The 22,998-nt window shown below is 41.5% G+C and overlaps 1 protein-coding gene across 1 annotated transcript in view; it reads left to right on the forward strand.

Moving 5' to 3' along the window:
- Window positions 1–19,432, forward strand: part of CREG1 (cellular repressor of E1A stimulated genes 1) — a 34,730-nt gene extending 15,298 nt beyond the window's left edge. Inside the window, exons 2-4 of the mRNA XM_073617353.1 lie at window positions 1,371–1,490; window positions 5,061–5,245; window positions 15,247–19,432. Of these exons, the coding sequence (XP_073473454.1) occupies window positions 1,371–1,490; window positions 5,061–5,245; window positions 15,247–15,274 (333 nt within the window). The 3' untranslated portion in view covers window positions 15,275–19,432. The remainder of the gene's footprint in view (window positions 1–1,370; window positions 1,491–5,060; window positions 5,246–15,246) is intronic.
- Window positions 19,433–22,998: the final 3,566 nt, after the last annotated feature.

Below are 22,998 nucleotides of genomic sequence, written 5' to 3' on the forward strand. Positions count from 1 at the left end.
GCTTTCCTAATCAAGTCCAATCAGTATAATCAAACACAGCTGGACTCAAATGAAGGTGTAGAACCATCTCAAGGATGATCAGAAGAAATGGACAGCACCTGAGTTAAATATATGAGTGTCACAGCAAAGGGTCTGAATACTTAGGACCATGTGATATTTCAGTTTTTCTTTTTTAATAAATCTGCAAAAATGTCAACAATTCTGTGTTTTTCTGTCAATATGGGGTGCTGTGTGTACATTAATGAGGAAAAAAATTAACTTAAATGATTTTAGCAAATGGCTGCAATATAACAAAGAGTGAAAAATTTAAGGGGGTCTGAATACTTTCCATCCCCACTGTATATATGACTGGCGGCTAAGCAATGCCAATGAGTCACAGACCTGGGTGGTAACCCTGGTGGCCATATGATGTCAGGCAGCGTACTTAAGCTCTTTTCATTGCGGAGAAAGTAAAAAGTTAAAAGGAAAGGGAAGGAGGACAAGGGAGTAAATACAAGGTTATCATATCACAAACAATACATTAATTACAGTGCATATAGATACATGGCATAAATAAACAAGAAATAAATCCCAGTATTGATCAATAATAAAGATAGTGGATATACTGCAGACCTCATTAAAAATACAGTGTGCAGTATATACAGTATCAAATATATACATGAGTATTACCTGAGAATAATAAGCATCTATACCCACACTTGCGTTGAGTCCTGTGATTGCACTAGAACAAAGCAGGTTTATAGATATAAATGTCGAAGCCTCAAATAACACTACAGTATATTATCAGTCCTGGGGACCAATTTTAAAAGAGAGGCAGTCCCACAGAAGGTGACGGAGGAAGAGGAATGTGTGTGCACACAGATTGATTCCTTTTCGCACCCCCCTGAGGCAAAGCCCTCCAGGAAGGGGCGATAGCTCAACTGGGTATTGAGGCCTGGTGGACAGGTGGTGTTCAGCTCAGAAATCCATCGTACTTCACGTAGAAGCAGAAGTTTGTTTTGTGGTTTTTTGGGGGTTTTTTTTGTCGGTCGTTTTCTGTTTATAGCATAAAAAATAAAAAACCGCAAAGGTGATCAAATAATCAACAAAAGAAAGCTTTATTTGTGGGGGAAAAAAGGACAACCGCGCAATTGTCATTTAAAGTAACCCCTTACCGTATAGCAAAAAAAAAAATGGCCTGGCCATGAAGGGGGTAAATCTTCCAAAGCTGAAGTGATTAAGTTTTGGGTACAGTGGGGGGAGTTTAAATCGTCTGTCAGTTGTGATAAATGCTAGTTTGATTACTATTATTATTATTATTACCTGCTTTTTCATATTCTTTCCTTCCCTATGATGTTCAGTAAGTTAAACATTGCATCCTTTCATTTCAGGAGAACGCAAATGCCTCGCTGACCATGTCCCTGGCCCAGACTCGTTATTGCAGAGAGAAGCACTACGATCCGCAAAGTCCGCTTTGTGCTCATATTATACTCTCAGGAATCATTGAGAAGGTGAGGCACCAGACTCTACCTATAAAAACTGCTCAGACTGGTTGGAAGGCCCCACAGGTACAGACCTAGAGCAGCAAGCTCTGCGGGGGCGGTCCCAAGTGGCATTGCCACCGACTATTATGGAAATAGAGCTCAGATTGTTTGTCCACATTTAATATTTATATTCCAACAACACAAGTAATATTCTGCACTGCCATAAAACACTTATCTCATCATTGCAAATCTAAAAAAACCAGGGGGGGAGGGATTGTATTTATCAAAACTGGAGCAGACAGAATCTGGAACAGCTATGTGTGGTAACCAATCAGCTTCTTCCTTCAGCTTGTTCAGCTAAGCTATTAAAATAAAAGAGAAAAGCTGATTGGTTGTCATGCACAACTGCTTCAATTTTGATAAATTCCAGAAGATTATTTTATTAAAAAAAATAAAATACAAATTTTTTTTTTTTTATTGAGACATAGTCTAATCGTACAATATCACAACAATAAACTAACAATATCTACATACAACCATTGTTGACACTCGCATAATATTTAGGTATATGTATAAATCCAACATAATTCATCTAAATTATAACGAAGGAAGAAAGAAAAATAAGAGGAAAAAAAGGGGGGGGGGGATTTCCTCTATCGCCATTTCATCTATTTTATGGTTATTAACAACATACAAACAAATATCTCAATAACCCCAACAAGGGCCCAACCAATCAAACAGGAAATCCCTACTTCTCTAAACTATGCCTTCAAAGGAAGAGAAAGACAAAAAAAATATTCCCTTCTAAGTGAACTGCATATTACGTGCAGAAAAATCTTAAGAGAGTACAATACCAAAAACAAACCTTTTTTTTTTATCAAAATATATCAAATTCCTAGTGAGCATTATATCAAATACCAAAAAGTATAACAAAAATTGAAAAAATAAATAAAAAATTACAACCGGCCCATAGCATAAAAAACCTGGAAGACGCAGTGTCGACAAAAGTACGCATTACACAACAAAGAAAAAAAAATCCAAAAAAGGGAACCAAGCCCCCTCCCCCATTAACACTGCAATCCCAATAAGATCTTCTAGTAATATACAGTATAACTCCATTCAATTTGTTTCTTTCTAATTTAAAGTGGTTGTAAACCTGAGACAAGAAATATGAACAAAGCATATCCTTATATAGTGTGTACTTGAAAGCACTAAATGTCATTTCTGTCTGCTGCATCGTTCCTCCACTATCAATATGAATCACTTCTGACAAGTTTTCTTGACACCAAGGGAATAAAGTTGACAGGGGAAAGAGCTTCAGCACACAACCCTGTGGTTTACAACCTTAGCTATGTGCTGTGTGAAGGCGTGTCCCTTCCTTCCAATCAGCTCCCAGAGCTCTCCTCACTGAGCTCTGCACAGTGTAACCTCATCTCTTCGCCCCCTTTTTCTCAGAACTTTCAAACAAGCTGTAAATTCAGAACAATGTAGAGAAGAGAAGGCTGCAGATAAACAGGTGCAACTTGTAGGAGGATTTGTTTCATCTCTGTATCACCTGAGGCCAATCACTTCACTAGGTGTTTTGTATAGGCTCGTACACACTATAAGAAAATCAGGCGAACGTTTTCTGATAATGTGTACACAACTTTTGATAGCCGATTCCGACCTTCCAAATGAAGATTTCTAAAGGGACAATCTCTAAAAAATGTTTTTGTACGCGAACAGAACGAACGATTTTCGTTTTTAATGTGTACCGTTTTAGTACAATTTTCGTACGAGAAAAATTAGAAACGAACGACTGCGCATGATCAGAAATAATAAACAACAAGAAAAAAAGCCATTGTCATACGAGAATTGTCATACATTATTTCCTTCCTCCATTCAGACTTGCTGTGAAACGAGGAAAATCAGACAATCGTTCGCCCAATTTTTATTGTAGTGTGTACCCAACTTAAGGGTTTACAACCAAATTTTAAAGCTCTATTGAACGTTCAGTTTAAATCCATTAATTACGGTACATTTCAAGTGCTTCAAAACAAAGGCTATGCAAATTTCTACAGTTTGATGTCTTTAGAAAGTAACTACAGCCTGAGTAGAAAAGCCTGTGTCCTGCCAGCATGCTGCAGAGTGAGCCGCTTGTTCTTCATGTGGAAAGCAGTGGTCTCTCTACGCACAACCCTATTAAATCAGACCTATAAGGGTTGATTTACTAAGACTGGAGAGTGCAAAATCTGGTGCAGCTGTGCATAGAAAACAATCAGCTTCTATTTTTGAGCCCTGGTTCACATTGATGCTACTGTGAAATCGTGCTACTTCACTTGAAGTAGTACGATTTCAAAGTAGCAAGGTCAGCACGATTTCAGGTGCGACTTGATAGACATCTGTGTGGCTTCATGCACAGATGTCCATTGAAGTCGCACCTGAAATCACGCCACACATTACAGGAGAGTGATACTGATCTTGTTATGGTGAGAACCTTTTGACGCATTCGAAGCCAGTGGTGTACTTTGCCGAATTTTACCGACAGACCTATTGGTTACTTTTTTTCCCCATAGCCTGCTTGGTTGCCGTGCCTTATTTCTTCCTTTCTCCAGCCTTACCTTCAGTGTTGTACAGGCTCCTCCCCTGTATTGCTCGCTCTACCAGGACCTGAGAAAGTACAGGCCGGCAACTCGATGGCTTCTCCATAGAAAATATTTGTTTAAAGTGGTTGTAAAGGTGTTTTTTTTTTTTTTTAAAAATAACAAACATGTTATACTTACCTTCACTGTGCAGCTCGTTCTGCACAGAGTGGCCCCGAACCTGGTCTTCTGGGGTCCCTCGGCGGCTGTTTCAGCTCCTCCCCGCAAGCATTTACCACCTTCATGCGAGCTCCCTCGCACGGTGGTGAGTGCTTGCGGGCGCGCTCCCGTGATACAGCCGGCGGCTATAGCCGCTCGCTGTATCACTCGGCCCCGCCCCCCGGCGCGCCGCGTCATCGGATGTGATTGACAGCAGCGCGAGCCAATGGCTGCGCTGCTTTCAATCCATCCACTGCAGCCAATCAGCGACCAGGCTGAGCTGCAATGAAGCTGCCGAGGACGAGGAGCGAAGATTCGAGGCGTCAGGTAAGTAAAACGGGGGGCCTGGGGGCGGCGGTACTGTCAAAAGTTTTTTCACCTTAATGCATAGAATGCATTAAGGTGAAAAAATTTTTACCTTTACAACCCCTTTAAGCATTACAGCAATAACATCATCCAAAAATGCTGACACGTTTCGGCCTTAGGCCTTCAAAAGCAAAAGCTTTTGATGAAGGCCTAAGGCCGAAACGTGTCAGAATTTTTGGATGATGTTATTTCTGTAATGCTTAAATAAATATTTTCTATGAAGAAGCTGTCGAGTTGCCGGCCTGTACTTTCTATGGATCTTTTGTGAGCTTAATTAGCCAGAGCACCGACTACTCTACACACCGACTATACTATAAAGCGGTTGATCTTGGGGTGAGTTTTTCTCTTGCTACTTTATACCAGGACCTGAGTCTTTCTGTTGTCAGAATACATGTGTACAGCTGTCATTCCATACTATGATGTCCTGACTACTGAATGTAATTGTATGCAGGTGGACGACAAGGAAAATGCCACAGCGAAGCACGCTTTGTTCAGCCGTCACCCAGAGATGATCAAATGGCCCCATGACCACAACTGGTTCTTTGCCAAACTCAACATCACCAACATCTGGGTGTTGGACTACTTTGGTGGAATTAAAACTGTGACACCGGACGAGTACTACAAGGCCAAACCATGGTGAGTGGACATCTTCAATCAGTACAGTTGTCTCATTTGCAGACCTGCCAGTGAGGAGGAATGGGCCACACACCGGTCATAGATTTTTTTCCAATTATTTCATGTGTAGATGTTTGCTGTACCATATTTCCGTTATTGTACTATAGTTACAAACTTGTATTTTACGCAGTGAGGTTGATTTACTAAAACTGGAGAGTGCAGAATCTGGTGCAGCTCTGAATAGAAACCAATCGGCTTCCAGGTTTTTAAATTTTTTTTATCAAAGCTCTTTATTTTTTTTTTCAAAGCTTAACCAGTTAACGACCACCCATTGCACATATACTGCGGCAGGGCGACTGCTCTGTGCCAGATCAGGGACCTAGTACGTGATCTGACACTTCTGGGGTGGATGCCTAGATCCCCTGCTGTGCACTCATCCTCCAATCGCTACAGGGCACAATTGTGACATAGGGTTTGGAGGATGGAACACATGGCAAGAGTACGGAGGCAAATCTACTTTTTTCTTTTTTTTGCTAGAAAATTACTTGAAGCCCCCAAAAATTATATATATTTTTTTAGCAGAGACCCTATAGAATTACATGCAATTTTTTATGTCACACAGTATATGCACAACGGTTTTTCAAACGCAATTTTTATTTTTTAGGAAAAATACACTTTTAATGAATTAAAAAACAAAACACAATATTTACCCCAATTTTTTTGTATAATGTGAAAAATGTTACGCCAAGTAAATAGACACCTAACATGTCATGCTTTAAAATTGTGTTTGTCAATGGAATGGCGGCAAACTGCAGTGTCTGAAATTCTCCATTGGTGACGCTTTAAACGTCTTTATAGGTTACCAGTTTAGAGCTGCACAGGAGGTCTGATGCTGGAATTATTGCTCTCGCTCTGGCGTTTGTTACAATACCTCACATGTGTGATGCGACCACCGTTTACATATGCGTGCGGGAGTATCATTTGCGCGTAAGCGGGGGGGGGGGAATGGACAGGGTAGCTTTAAATTTTTGTATTTTTTTTTTTTTTTTTTTTATACAAAACCTTTTTTTTTTGGATTAACTTTATTGCTATCACAAAGGATGAACAACATCCCTTGAAACAGCATGGGGTGTGACAGGTCCTCTTTATGGAGAGAGCTGGGGTCTATTAGCGCCCAAATCTCTCCTCTGGCCTCCAATGTAGCCGATCAGACACAGATCGATCTGATCAGCTGCTTTCCTGGCCACTAACGGCCAGGTAAACAAAGAGGCAGAACCGGAAGTGACGACACACTCATCGCTCCTGGCTTCCGGGGACACAGAGGGAGAGGAACTACGTCTGTTCCTCTCTCTCTCTCTTCCATGCAACCATCGCCACAACGCTCCCAGACTCCGCGATTGGACGGTAAAGCCCGGGAAAGGCGGCGGTGGCAGGAGGGGGGTGGACACCCTGCAGAAGTGATTAAGTGACTGAAACCTTCCATAACCGGGATGATGCCTGTAGGTTCAGGCATCATCCCGGTATAACTACTTCAACCCGAGGAAATCCATGGACGGCCTACCGGTGGGAAGTAGTTAAAGAAGCATGTCCAATGCAACATTTTGAAGCAAGTATGAATGAGGTCTTAGGCCACATCTCTGGTGAATCTATCGCTGTCCTTTTAACCCTTTCGCTGCCAGGTCCATACATCGTACAGACCTGACAGCAGGGGGTTTCACACACAGTCCAATGGCAGCAGCCACTGGGATTGTGTGCAAAACTGATGGGCAGACTCCTGCCGGACAGGTCGAAGCATTCAGGCGGCTGCACTGCCACCCGATTGCTTCCACACACCCCCGGTAACTACGCCCCCCCCCAGCACCATATATTCCTGGGTTCCGCTTGCCCATCTGCAAGCCTGAGACCAACATGGTGCCAGCGGGTGGAGGGGTAGAAGGAGAGTGGTCACATGTCCACTCTCCTCCCCTTCTTGCTGTGACCCGGAAAGTGACGTGTGACATCACTTCTGGGTCACCCGTCACTTTCACATAAAGGAAGCAAAACAAAGAGAACAGGAGACTTTCATACAAGTATATGGTACAGCAGGCATTTATCGGAAATAGAAAATGTTGGGGTAACAAACGCTTTAAGGTTTGACATGTTGGGTATCTATTTACTCAACTGCTACCTCATCTTTTATATTTTAGCCAAAAATGTGGGTAATTTATTGCTTTCGTTTGCCCTAAAATTCACTTTAGTGTGTTTGTTTTTTTTTACAGAAATGTTGTGTTTCCTAGACCTTTGCGGTAATATCATGTGAAATAAAAAATTGGAACTACCACTATTTTATTCTCTAGGATGTCTGCTTACAGAAAAATCTATAATGTTTGGATGTTTTATATAATCTTCAGGCCCTAAAATGATTTTTTAAACGTGTCCAAAAAAACAAATAACGGCTCTGGCAGCGAAAAGGTTGAATTGACCTGCAGTGAATGTTTGCTGAATGTCAGATTCAATGCTTTATAAAATAGACCCTTTAGTGTTGAAAGCTGATGAATGTGACAGAGGCTGTACCAAAGAAACAGAAGGGGAGTAGAAGACACGGGCCACCGGAGGAGTGAGTATAACACCTCTTCTATTTCAAGGACCTTCCTTTTTAATATTTTTTTTTTGACAAGTTTATTTTGTGTGCTTGAACTACTTACCTCCTGTTGTCTGGATCTTTTCCTGTCCAACATTTTGAAGCCCTAATAAAGGGTGCGTCTAAGAACCTTCGAAGCATGTTGGATATTTAGTAGATGCTGTGAACAAATGATATCTAGACTCCTATACCATTCTGCCTCTCACCTTCTATACTTCTGATAATAATAGAGGTGCCCTGGTTACATATCTTCCCAACTGCATGTGGCCACATACCATGACAAAGCATGCTGGGAAATGTCATGCCTCAAGAAGTGGAGGACTTTAGGTTGCCTAGTTTTACTATAGAAGCTGCTAAGGTTCATTAATTTAAAGTTTTTAGACCGAGATGTAGTTTTATTTGATACTCTCAAGTTCGTGAACTCTTTGAAGCCAGACACAGTGAGAAGAGGCCCGGAGACTCAATAATATATATATATCTCCTGTCTCATCTTCCAATATGCCAAGGCATTCGGCCCCTGGGTCAAGACAAAGCTCTAGTTTTCTATTTGCCCCCTCTGTGCCATCTTGCTTTGAGCAGTTCTCTCACCATGCATGCAGGTCTGCTACATATTTCATTACCAGTAACCTCCCGCTGTGTTGGAGGGCAGGATTCTCACAGACGGAGCAAACCTTCTGAACAGCACGTTTGATGCTTCGCCAAGGCACTCTCTATTACCCAGCATGCATCTGCTCTGGGTTCTGGGAAGATAAAATATTTTGTCTGAAAAGCTGCTAATGCATTAGGCAGCTTCTCATTTTAGGTAGAAGAAACAAACTAGGTAACTAGGTGACTGATTTTTTTTTTTTTTTTTTGGAAGTGGAGCAATTTTTTTTTTTTTTTTTGAGTGGATTGGGGTTAAAGTAGATAAATACCCAATCACTAAAATCTCATATCTTTAACATAATATAAAAGTAAATTGCAATGTGCAACTTTAATTAGAGAACCAGAGTAGTAATGTGCAGAGGTAGAGATGTGACCTCCCATAGAAGTTAAAACTCAAAGCTCTGCATATATTTACAGAACTCCTCCACCAGATCTTGTGCTTCTCACAGCCTCAGAGAGGCTCATCTCTGCCACCACCCCATCTCAGCAGTCAGCAACAGAGAGGAGGACAGAAAGGAGAGAAAAGCGGTGCCCACTAAGTGTAGTATGAAGCAGAAACAGGTTTATTTAGAAGGTTAACAACTCGCATGTATAAAATCTTGAACATGGCATATTGTTGTGGTGTCTGCCATTGGGTCACTGATCGGTCCTACTGTAACCTTGGATCAGCTGCAGGATTACTGGTAGGATCCCATGGCGGCGCCGGTGGTTCCTGACACCCTCTCTGGCTCAATGAGCGGATGAATGCTTCAGTGGCAGCTTGGATCGAGACCCCGAAGTGACGTCTGGGGGGGGGGGGGGGGCGTGCAGTTGGAGCATGCGTGCTCCTTCCTCAGGTCGCAGAGAGGAGTACAGTACTCCTACAGATCCTGCGCTTCTCTGTGCAGTCGCAGCACCCCCTCATCTCCGCTTCCCCTAATCTCAGCATTCGGCAGACTCCAGCAGCTGACTCCAGACCCTGCACTTTCTACTTTCCAGTCCTGCCCCCAGCTTCTTCCCGGCAGCAGCACATGTGATATGAGGGAGGGTGGGGGACACTTGTCTTCTTATGGTGGGGGGGCTCTTTACATCTGATGTAACGGGGGGGGGGTGCTGTGGATATCTAGCCTTACAGATACAACTGGCCCTTTGAGGGCAACCATAATGCTGATGCAGCCCGCAACGAAGTTGAGTTTGACACCCCTGCTCAATGGTCAAAATTTGTAGACTCCCGACTATCACACCTATACATGCTAGTTGAACATTGCATTCCAAACCTATGAACAATAATATAAGGTTGGCCCCCTTTTGAGGCTATAGCAGCCACCAATTTTCTGGGAAGGCTTTCCACCAGATTTTGCAATGTCTCTTAGGGAATTTGGGCACAATTAGCAAGAAAGAACGTTTGTGAGGTCAGGTACTGATGTTGGATGAAAAGACCTGGCTCACAATTGACATCTAATTCAACCCAATGGTATTCAGTTGGGTTTGAGGTCAGGGCTCTCTACAAACCACCCAACTTCCTCCACACCAAACTCCTCAAACCATGTCTTTATGGATGGTGCCAGTAGGGTTGAGGTCAGGGCTCTGAGCAGACCACTCAAATTTCTCCACACCAATCTCTTCAACCCTCAACCCATGTCTTTATGGATGGTGATCAGTAAGGTTGAGGTCAGGACTCTATGGAGGTAATTTCCGTTCCTCCACAACAAACCCATCAAACCATGTCTTTATGGATTTTGATCAGTGGAATTGAGGTCAAGGCTCTAAGCAGACCACTCAAATTTCTTCACACCAATCTCATCAACCCATGTCTTTATGGATGGTGATCAGTAAGGTTGAGGTCAGGACTCTATGGAGGCAATATCTGTTCCTCCACACCAAACCCATCAAACCATGTCTTTATGGATTTTGATCAGTGGAATTGAGGTCAAGGCTCTAAGCAGACCACTCAAATTTCTTCACACCAATCTCATCAACCCATGTATTTATGGATGGTGATCAGTAAAATTGAGGTCAGGACTCTATGAAGGCCATTTTGGTTCCTCCATACCAAACCTATCAAACCATGTCTTTATGGAACTGGCTTTGTGCATAGGTGCTGGAACCGAAACAAAAGACATCAGACATTTGGTGTTCCTCCACACCAAACTCATGAAACCGGGTCTTTTATGGATGGTGTCCAATGGGTTGAGGTCAGGGCTCTGAGCAGACCACTCAAGTTCCTCCACACCAAATTCATAAAACCAGGTCTTTATGGATGGTGATCAGTAGGGTTGAGGGCATCAGAACAATAAAATAATCCCAAAACCTTTTTATTATTATCTCATGTCTTTATTTTCCTCCTATATAATATCAATAAAAGCATTTGTGCCTCAACAAGAACAGTTTTCAATACAAATCTCTGAAGTTTTTTTTTTGAAAACTGTCTTTGTTGAGATAAAGGTGCTTTTTTTTAATCAATGGTTTGTGGGAGTGATAAAGAAATGAGATAATGATAAAAAGGTTTAGACATCATTTCATTGTTCCGCTGGCTATGTCCATTAAGTTCTGTAAACAAGAGTGAAGTGGAGGTGTATACAAAAAAGGATTTGGAGAGCAAATTCATAAGCCTGTGAAGGTATTAAAGCATACAGTATGTCAAGGTAAAGTACTGCATAGGTTTTTTTATATATATATATTTCTGCAACACATGCACATTTAAATGTTTTTTTTTTCCTGTAAAGATCATACAAGCACAGAAAAATACAAATAAACCACTCAACATCTAATTTCCTATTGTGGACTGAGAACACATAGGAGTTTTGTGGTGTCAACCCTATTCAGTTTTCTTTCCCCAAACCACTCAACTGCTCCCCATTGTATTTATTTTCAAAGCACAGACATTAAGGGCTCATGCACAAGCACTTTGCTCTTTGAAGAGCGATGCGTGTTCACATTGCTTTTCACAGAACATTTGACAAGCAGTGAAGAGATTTTCTATCATCTCCTCACTGCCTGTTTTAACCCATTGGACCCCACCCTGCACGCGGTTTTAGAAAGCCCTATTTACCTGCCAAAAGAGACGAGGGGGTATACAATGCCTTGAAAAAGTATTCCTACCCCTTGAAATTTTCCACATTTTGTCATGTTACAGCCAAAACAGTAAATGTATTTTATTGGGATTTTATGTGATAGACCAACACAAAGTGACACATAATTGTGAAGTGGAAGGAAAATGATGAATGGTTTTAAACATTTGGTGCAAAAAAAGATGTGAAAAGTGTGTGTGTGTGGGGGGGGGGGCATTTGTATTCAGCCCCCCTGAGTCAATACTTTGTAGAACCACCTTTACTGCAATTACAGCTGCAAATCTTTTTGGGGATGTCTCTACCAGCTTTGCACATCTAGAGAGGGACATTTTTGCCCATTCTTCTGTGCCAAATAGCTCAAGCTCTGTCAGATTGGATGGAGAGTGTCTGTGAACAACAATTTTCAAGTCTTGCCACAGATTCTCAATTGGATTTAGGTCTGGATTTTGACTGGGCCATTCTAACACATGAATATGCTTTGATCTAAACCATTCCATTGTAGCTCTGGCTGTATGTTTAGGGTCGTTGTCCTGCTGGAAGGTGAACCTCCACCCCAGTCTCAAGTCTTTTGCAGATTTTAACAGGTTTTCTTCTAAGATTGCCCTGTATTTGGCTCCATCCATTTTCCCATCAACTCTGACCAGCTTCCCTGTCCCTGCTGAAGAAAAGCATCCTCACAACATGATGCTGCCACCACCATGTTTTACTGTCGTGATAGCGTATTTAAGGTAATGTGTAGTGTTAGTTTTCCGCCACATAGCATTTTGCTTCTAGGCCAAAAAGTTCAATTTTGGTCCCATCTGACCAGAGCACCTTCTTCCACATGTTTGCTGTGTCCCCCACATGGCTTCTCGCAATCTCCAAAGGGGACTTCTTATGGCTTTCTTTCACCAATGTCTTTCTTCTTGTCACTCTTCCATAAAGACCAGATTTGTGGAGAACACGACTAATAGTTGTCCTGTGGACAGATTCTCCCACCTGAGCTGTGGATCTCTGCAGCTCCTCCAGAGTTACCATGGACCTCTTGGCTGCTTCTCTGATGAATGCTCTCCTTGCCCGGCCTGTCAGTTTAGGTGGACGGCCATGTCTTGGTAGGTTGCAGTTGTGCCATAATCTTTCCATTTTCGGATGATGGATTGAACAGTGCTCCGTGAGATGTTCAAAGCTTGGGATTTTTTTTTTTTTTTTTTTTTTATAACCTAACCCTTTTTTTAAACTTTTCCACAACTCTGTCCCTGACCTGTCTGGTGTGTTCCTTGGCCTTCATGATGCTGTTTGTTCACTAAGGTTCTCTAACAAACCTCTGAGGGCTTCACAGAACAGCTGTATTTATACCGAGATTACATTACACACAGGTGGACTCTATTTACTAATTAGGTGACTTCTGTAGGCAATTGGTTCCACTAGATTTTAGTTAGGGGTATTGGAGTAAAGGGGGCTGAATACAAACGCACCCCACACTTTTCACATATTTATTTGTAAAAAGAAATTTGAAAAATGTATCATTTTCCATCCACTTCACAATTGCGTGCTACTTTGTGTTGGTCTATCACATAAAATCCCAATAAAACATGACAAAATGTGGAAAATATCAAGGGGTATGAATACTTTTTCAAGGCACTGTAATTCCTGCTTCAGTTACGGAGCAAAGCATCATGGCCACAGCATGTGTACATACCTAGCTGCTGCCTCTCCAGCTAAACAGGGGGCAACAGGATTTTATCTCCCTCCAGCCTATCGATAGTGTGAACAAATCACGTCAGGCGATGCTCCTCAAAGTGGTCCGGCCGGCCACTCCTGGGAAGGTTCACCCCTGTTCCAAGTTTTCTCCATTTGTGGATAATGGCTCTCACTGTGGTTCACTGGAGTCCCAAAGCCTTAGAAATGGCTTTGTAACCCTTTCCAGACTGATACATGTCGGCTACTTTTTTAACTTATCTGTTCTTGAATTTCTTCAGATCGCGGCATGATGTGTTGCTTTTTGAGATCTTTTAGCGTGCTTCACTTTGGCAGACTTCTATTTAAGTGACTTCTTCATTCAACGGGTCTGGCAATAATCTGGCCTGGGGTGTGGCAAGTGCAATTTAACTCGGCTTTCCAAAAAAAATGTGGTTATACACAGTTCATTTATATTTTAGCCGGGGGGGGGGGGGATACAATTTTCACATAGGGCTAGGCAGGTTTGGACTGCTTTTTTCCCTTATTAAGTGAGATCATCATTTTAAAAACTGCATTTTGCTTTTTTTCAAGGTTCTCTTTGTGTAATATTAAAATTTAGTTTGATGATCTGAATCATTTGAGTGTGACCAATATGCAAAAAAAAAATAAGTCAGGAAGGGAGCAAATACTTTTTCACAGCACTGTATAATCTGTTGTTGAAATAAATGGTCTGGTGACAGGGTCTCTTTGACTAATGAATAAACCATGTCTATATGGGCTATATGGGGCTGGCTTTGTACACAGGGGACAGTCATGCTGTAACCGGAGGGGCTCTTCCCTAAACGGTTATCACATACTGTAGTTGGAAGACCACAATTATCTAAAACGTCTTTGTATGCTGTAACACTGACATTAACCTTCATTGGTAACACTTCAACCCAAATATTTGGAGAGCTGTCTACATACACCGATTAGCCAAATGGATTTTCTTGTTCTAGTGGCATCTGGAAGTGGGTGGGATTTATTGGGCCGGAAGTGAACAAGTCGTCCCTGAAACTGATGTGTTGGAAGGAGAACAAATGAAGTGTAAAGATTTGAGTGACTATGACAAGGGCCAAATTGTAATGACTAGACGACTGGGTCAGAGCAACTCCAAAACTCTTGTGGGATGTTTCCGGTCTGCAGTGGTCAGGGGTCGACCAAAAGTGGTCCAAGGAATGCAAACGGTACAGTGTCATGGGTGGCCAAGGCTCGTTGATGCATATGGCTGGTCTGTGTAGTCTGATCCAATAGAAGAGCTACTGGAGCTCAGATTGCTGAAAAAGTTCATGTTGGTTCTGATAGAAATGTGTCAGAACACACAGAGCATTGCCGTTTGTTGTGTATGTGGCTGCGTAGCTATAGACTGATCAGGGTGCCAATGCTGACCCGTGTCCACAGCCAAAAGTGCCTAGAATGGGCACATGAGCATCAGGACTGGGTCACAGAGCAATGGAAGAAGGTGGCCTGGTCTGATGAATCACATCTTCTTTTACATCATGTGGATGGCCGGTGCATGTGTGTCGCTTACCTGGGGAAGAGATGGCACCAGGATGCACTATGGGAAGAACTCAAGCTGGTCGGAGGCAGTGTGATGCTTTGTCTAGTGGCGCCCATGCCTCAATGAGTCAGGGTGGTTTTGCAGCAAAAGGAGAACCTACTCAATATTAGGTGGTTGTTCATGGTTTGGTTGGTCGGTATAGATCAAGTATATAAGGTCAAGGGTCCTTAAAGTTGTGGTCATATAGTGTATTTGGGTTGAAAAAAGACACCTGTCCATCAAGTTTAGACAAAAGACAAAAACGGGAGATCGGCATCCTCAGAGCCCTAAATACGGTAGATCCGAGGATCTGTACCTGGCAGTTCGAGACATATCTTAAACTTTATTCAACAGAAGAACTCATAGTTTTTCTTCTGCAATTCCATTGATTTCTGTTCTGTGATCATTTCTGATGTGCTCTAATAAGTTCCAAGCAGTCTGATATAATGATTTTTTTCTTCTCTTTCAGGTTTGGCTCTCTGAACATTGAGGATTAATTTCCAACCATTGAAGAATACCGATGTGCCTTATATTTTTTCTTTTATACTCTGTACGCTTCTGTCTTATGGTGTCATTTTGCTAACTTGAATGTAAAGAGAATTACATTTAACATTTAATAAGGGTTAAGATGGTGACAGTATATTTCTGGTAGGAAATTACAGCTTCTGAAAAGCTTGTAGTAAAAAAAAAATCGTATTTGGATACATAGGGTATAGCAGTCAAGATCTGGCTAATCCCTAAAGTTCTCAACACCTAGTCTGATGTGTGCCTCATTCCTTCTTATGAGGGGGTCAGGCCTTATGAGGTTGGCTTCAGTAAGGATGGACTCTTTCTGGTTCTTGGTAGAAACATCATTGGTAGCAGAATAAGTTTGGCTCCAGCACACAGAAAGTGGCAAAGTCTTTATTTGCATGCATGTGATCAGAACTTTACAGCTGTCCTTACCAGGCATACAGTGGATCGTACACAGGACATGCTTTTGCTAAGTTACACATCGCTGTGTATGATATAGGTTGCTGAACCCTTGACTGCTTCTCTGTAAAGGACAAAGAGAGGCATTAGATCTTTTACTATTAGAATCCAGTGTTGGAAAGGACTGTCTTATTAATCAAGTTAACTTGTTTGGGTGAGGCTGTTCATAAATACCAGAACACCCCAAAGGAGAGGGGTCTTGTGAAAGTCCCAACTATCCAAAAAAGTAGTAGCACCACACTAATGGTCAAAGTCCAAAATGGTGTATTATTAAATAATCGGTATAAAGCAAGCCAAAGCGTTTTGGGGATTCGGACACTCCTTCATCAGGGCTAAAATATTTATATCCATATTATTATAAATATTTACAAAAATGTGAGGGGTGTACTCACTTTTGTGAGATACTGTAAAAGTTCATATAGAATATAAAATGCATCTTGTAATATTTTTCTTTTTTTTTTTTCATTCCTTTTAGAACATGCATTTTACATTGTGTGAACTGTTTATACTGTATATATATTTACATGTTTTGTAGCTCTGATGAAGGAGGCCAAACTCCCAAAAGCTGTTGGATTCCTTTCTACTGATTATTTATTAAGATATTATTTTGGATGTGTTGACCATTGGTCTGACATTCTCGCTGCTTCTTTTTTGGTTGGAAGATTCGCTTGTAAGTTGCTCACCCAACCACTCATAATCTCCTTTCATAAGCTCCCTCTTCTCCCTTTTACTGCCTTAGAGCCTTCAGTAAATAATCAATCCTTCTGGGTATGGAGGAACAAATGAACTTCTCCCGAGATGCAGTACTCGGACCTAAATGGCACAAGCACTGTCACCTTAATGGTAGGAGGAAGAAATAAATCCTGTGTTGGCTCCCACCGAGTAGTTGAGGGGCATGTGGTAGGTGACTACAAGGGGAGGTATTTCTAGGAAGGAAAGCCTCAATGGGCAAATTGACAGAGTCTCTTTTAAAGTAAACATTTTTTTGGTAGCGTAGGGAGGGGTAAAGCCCACTTCAATTTCCTTCCTTTTTTTTTTTTTTTGCTCTCTGTGTCCTATTGAGAAGAGTTTCTTCTTGTAGACCGGTTTTACTAGAAACCATTGGGAAGAGTTTCCTCTCGTACACAGTTGTCACCGGTACCCATTGGGAAGAGTTTCATCCCATAGATAATTGTCACGAAACCCATTAGGAAGGGTTGCCTCGTGTGGACAGTTGTCACCTGAAGCCATTGGGAAGAGTTGCATCTCATAGACAGTTGTCACTGGAACCCATTGGGAAGAGTTTCCTCTCTTAGATAGTTGGCACCGAAACCCATTAGGAAGAGTTGCCTCTTGTGGACAGTTGTCACTGGAACCCATTGGGAGGAGTTTTCTCCCGTAGATTGTTGGCACCGAAACCCATTGGGAACAGTTGCCTTGTGTAGACAGTTGTCACCTGGAAAACATTGGGAAGAGTTGCCTCGCATAGACAGTTGTCACTGGAACCCATTGAGAAGAGTTTCCTCCAGTAGACAGTTGTCACTGGAACCTATTGGGAAGAGTTGCCTCTTGTAGACAGTTACCAGAGCAAGTGCCCTCATTGGATTTTCCCTCTATTCTTGCTGCTCCAAAATGTTTGAATTTTCCTTCACTATCTCTCCTGGAGATAATGGTCCCTAGGTCAAATATAGAGGGTGATCCTTCCCAGCGCAGACACAGACAGCAATATATACCTGACACAGGGTTCAGACACTTCCTCACTCTGTCCAAAATTAAAAAAAAAAAACATATTTGGCTTTAGATACAATTTACAGTCTCATCATTGTGCGGGCTTACTAATGAACATTTTGCATTTGCACCAATTTTTTAGCTTTGCTTCTGTTATACGTAGCAAGAGTTGCAGGGATCAAATGTCACCTGAATATTGACAGCCTGGCCTCACACCTCATCTCCGGGCACAAGAGTGTGCATAACAGGGTCTAATATTCGAGCTTTCTACTACTAGAGCAGGGGTCTCCAAACTTTTCAGTGTGAGGGCCACATTGTATACTTTACAGATATTCACAAGCCCAAAAAAAAATCCGTTTTGTAAATGAATACAATTGAATTTAATGTAATTAAATGAATGAACAAACTACAAGAAATAACTTTTATATCAGAAGCGTCTTCATCACACCAGAGGCCCCTTTTCAAAGTGCTCAATCACTTCATAGCCTCCCTTACATTTCTGGGTCCCCTCTTACATTATGTTGCCCATCACATCAGAGTCCTTATTTCACGAGCCCCCCCCATTACTCCATAGCCCCTCTTACATATTAGCGTTCCCCCTTACATCAGGGTCCCCATCAGAAGCAGAAACCAACTAATCGGAATCCTCATCTGGAGATACACCACTGACCTTCACTGAGGCCAGATAAAGTCTCCTAGCGGGCAAGAGGTGGCCCACAGGATGTAGTTTGGAGACCCCTAGACTAGAGAATTCAAAATTGATATGCAGGTTTTGTATCTTTAATGAGGAACGTTTTGTGGGTTTAGCTTTTTTTTCTAGAAAGTCTTTTGTTTGTACTGTTCTGACATAAAGGTAAACTTCAGACAGATTTGAAACGCACAAAAAGGAATGCATCTCTACATCATGACATGTGTTTCTTTAACCACTCCAGCTCCGGAAGGTTTTACCCCCTTAATGACAAGGCCATTTTTTGCAGCACTGCGTTACTTTAACTGATAATTGCACAGTCATGCAATGCTGTACCCAAATAAAATTGATGTCCTTTTTTCCCCCACTAATAAAGCTTTCTTTTGATGGTATTTGATCACCTCTGCGTTTTTTTGTTTTTTTTTTTGTTTTTTTTGCACTATAAACAAAAAAAGACCATCAATTTTGAAAAAAAAAAAAAAATATTTTTTACTATCTGCTATAATACATATCCAAAAAAATAAAAAGTAAAAAATCTAATTTCTTCATCAATTTAGGCCAATATGTATTTTTGGTAAAAAAAAAAAATCCCAAGCGTATATTGATTGGTTTGTGCAAAAGTTAGTGTCTACAAACTATGGGATAGATTTATGGACTTTTAATGTTTATTTTTATTGTTTTTACTGGTAATGGCGGCGATCAGTGATTTTTAGCAGCAATGCGGCAGACAAATCTGACACTAAGGGGTTGATTTTTTTAAAGGCGAATTGACTGTGCACTCTGCAAGAGCAGTTGCTCCAGAGTTTAGTAAATGAGCAGAAGCTAGTCAAACTGCAGTACATTCAGATTACTTGGTGTTTCTTCATAACACTGCTTAGATTGGGAATCCTCTTTAGACTTACCTCATCAGCTTGTGCCAAAAGACCACTTACCTCATCAACCTGTGTCAAGTTGTCTCCTAAAAAAAAAACAGGAACAAGTCTACCCTTGACAGCTGTTTTTATGATTCTGTTGTGTTGTAATGGGTCATAAAACAGCAAGCAGTACACTTATGAAGAAAGCATCACAAGTAATGGAGGAATTGCATTGTAGTTTGTTCTATTTTGTGAGGTCTTGTGCCCCCCCCTCCTGTTTGCCTCAAAGTAGTTGAGAAGTGATCACCGACAGAAATGTTGAAGCTTTAATGGTCAAAAAATTTTTTATTGATGTGAAAATGGTAAAACATTTTGTATTTGTGAGATTGCATGAAATTGATTTGAAATCTTAAATAAATATAACTTTATACAAATTGCAAGTTTTGGTTATTTTGTTTAATTACATAGTTACATGATCGATAAGGTTGAAAAAAAGACACCAGTCCATCCAGTTCAACCTGTGGTGGGTGTGCTTGTGTTTGTCAATAGTACATTGTATACCCCTGGATGTTGTGATCGTTAAGGTACCCATCTAATAGTCTTCTGAAACTATTGACGCTCCCTGCTGATACCAGTGCTTATGGAAGAGAGTTCTACATGCTTACCGCTCTGACCGTAAAGAACCCTCTACGCAGTTTAAGGTTAAACCGCTTCTCTTCCAATTTCAGTGAATGGACGTGTGTCTTTTTGAAATAAATATATATGTGGCGCTTACTCATCAAGGCTAAAATGGTAAAGAATATAAATATAGAAATCTTCCAAATCACTAAAAAGATAAATAACATCAATCCGTGTGCAAAACCAAGGGTAATAAATAACATAGGCTGATTACTGAGAACCGCATAGATAATTAATTATACTAATAAATAGTGATAAATAGTATTCAGTCCAAGTGAATACAGAGAAACAATCCTTAATCTGATGTGTAATAATCAAGTAGATAGCAGTAAATTACCCAAAAGTGTAATGTGCATAAAACTCCTAATGTGACAATAAAAAGGACTAAATCTAATGGGACTTGAATAAGTGCGTCAATATCAGATAGATGTGCAAAAGACAAGTGCAATGTGCATAAAAAGCGATGAATAAATTAAGTAGATATCTAATCACATATAAAGACCATCAAAATATCACCAAGAATAATGCATAAAACAATAAAATTCACAGCTCAAAAAATATATAAAGAAGTGCTTGTGCAATAATATAATCGCATATAAAGACCATCAGGATTAGTGCATAGGACAATAACATACAAAGCCCCAAAAAATTTATAAAATAAATGGAAAAGTGCTCATGCAATAGTACCAATAGATGTGCAGATAATACAGTCCAACTAAATAAAATGTCCAAGTGATCGCCAAGGTATAATATGAAAAAAGGAATATCATGCGACTCAACAGAATACGTTTTTCTAAAGAAGGATGAGAGAATGCAAGTGCAGCGGACCACGCTCAGTGACAGGACAGTGTTAAAAGGTCAGTGCAACAGTCCGAACAACTTCCGGAGTCCATTGATCGTTTCCCCCAGCCTCTCACCTGAAGTTGCGGCCCCCCAATGGGCCGAATCGAGCGTGTCACCACTCATCAGTGGTAGAACTGCAAGCTGGGAGCAGGCTTCTGGTGGTTGTCACAGCCTTCAGATGTCAAAGAATAGCTGGCCACAGTGTACCTCTCTCTTGCACTCAACAGATGTCCTCAGATAAATGAGAGTGATGGCTCCATAGTGTAGTATGGTAAAATTATTTTATTGTGAATAAAAATAGCAACTTACATTAAAACTCGTATGTTCCACAATGAAAACGGGAGCTTCCGGGTTCGGCCAATACCGGAAGCAGCGGCACCAGGCTCCTCCCTGACGCGTTGCATCACAACACACGTGACTTTATCACACACATGGTATTCATACTATTGCCGATGGCTCTGTTCTCTCAGATCCCAGAGAGAAGAGCTGCTGACTGCCAATCAGCAGCTCTCCTGCTCTGCTCCTCCACGCTCACTGGAGAGCAGAGCTGTGGAGGGGCAGGGAGCGGCAGTCTCAGCCTCTCAGCGGCTCGCTGAGAGGCTGAGACAACCATCAGTCCAGGCACCTGGCAGATCCAGACTTTATTTTCGGGATGACTGACTGATGACTGGACTGAATTCCAGTGATGTCACCAAAGAGCGGACTTCAGACCGCTCTCTGCTGAAAACGGGTCACAGGAGTGCAAACCGAATTGCACTCCTGTGACCCTTAGGAGAAGTCCAGCCAAACGAGCTCAGGCTGGACTTCTCCTTTAATCAACGATCACATCGTTACAGCAGAAAGCAACGTTTCGGAGCCACACATGACCCCTTCATTAGGCATGTGACCAAGGGGTCCTGCGTGGCTCCGAAACGTAGCTTTCTGCTGTAACGATGTGATCGTTGATTAAAGCTTTGGACCCATTTTTGGAGATCCTGGTGTGCTGGTGACATTGCTTTCTTTGACTACACACGGTTCCAGCTGGTGGTCATTTCCGCACCCACTTATAGATACTGGAATTTGTGTGTTGGGAATATTGCACTGGAGTTTTTAAATTCCCTTTCACTGAGACGTTTTTTTCCCTATGCTAGGGTCACCACTACAGTATTTGTACATCAATATCATATCTCCTCTCAAGTGTCTCTTCTCCAGAGAGAATAAGTTCAATGCTTGTAGTCTTTCCCCATAGCTGAGATCCTCCAGTCCCTTTATTAGCTTTGTTGATCTTCTCTGGACCCTCTCCAGTTCCAGCACATCCTTCCTGAGGACTGGTGAGCAGAAATGCATGGAATACTCCAGATACGGCTGGACCAAAGTCTTGTAGAGCGGGAAAATTATTGTTTTATCTCCTGGAGTAAATCCTCATTTTAATGCATGCCAATATTCTGTTGGCATTGCTGAGCCTGTCATCTACTAGGATCACCAGATCTTTTTCTATCCTGGATTTCCCCAGAGCTTCTCCCCATAGCGAGTAACTTGCGTTCATATTTTTAGCACCCAAATGCATTACCTTACATTTTTCAACATTAAACCTCATTTGCCAAATAGTTACCCAACCCATTAATTTATTTAGGTCTTCTTGTAAGGTTTCCACATCCTGCAAATACTGAGATTGAGCTGTTTATCCCATTCTCCAGATCGTTTATGATTAAATTAGACAGAATTGGTCCCAAGACAGATCCTTGGGGGACCCCACTTACCACACTCGACTATTCCGAGTACTTGCTTTTTATCACCACCATTTTGACCCTCCCCTGTAGCCAGTTTTCAGTCCAGGTACTCACCCTATGGTCCATGCCAACAGACCTCAGTTTGTAAAGTAAACATTTGTGGGGAACTGTATCAAATGCCATGCCAAAATCCAGATACACCACATCCACAGGCCTTCCTTTATCTAGATGGCAGCTCACTTCTTCATAGAAGGTTAATAGATTGGTCTGACCGTTTTTTCGTGAATCCATGCTGATTACTGCTAATGAAACCTGAATCACATGCAAAGCAAAGATTTGAAGTTCTGTATAGTCCAAATTCAAAGTGAACCTGTGGACAGGCAAAGGATGTTCAAATATCTATATACAGTTGTGCTCAAAAGTTTGCATACCCTGGCAGAAATTGTGAAACGCTGGCATTTATATTGAAAATATGACTGATCATGCCAAAAAACTGTATTTTATTTAAGGATAGCAATCGCATCAAGCCATTTATTATCACATAGTTTTTTGGTTCCTTTTTAAATCATAATGATAACAGAAATCACCCAAATGGCCCTGATACCCTGGAATGTTTGGCCTTGGTACAGACACAGAAGGTGGCACACACAGGTTAAAATGGCCATTAAAGGTTAATTTCCCACATTTGTGGCTTTTTAAATCACACTAATGCCCCGTACACACGGTCGGACATTGATCGGACATTCCGACAACAAAATCCTAGGATTTTT

This window comes from Aquarana catesbeiana, linkage group LG02 (assembly GCF_042186555.1).
Source record: "Aquarana catesbeiana isolate 2022-GZ linkage group LG02, ASM4218655v1, whole genome shotgun sequence".
NCBI classification, from domain to species: domain Eukaryota; kingdom Metazoa; phylum Chordata; class Amphibia; order Anura; family Ranidae; genus Aquarana; species Aquarana catesbeiana.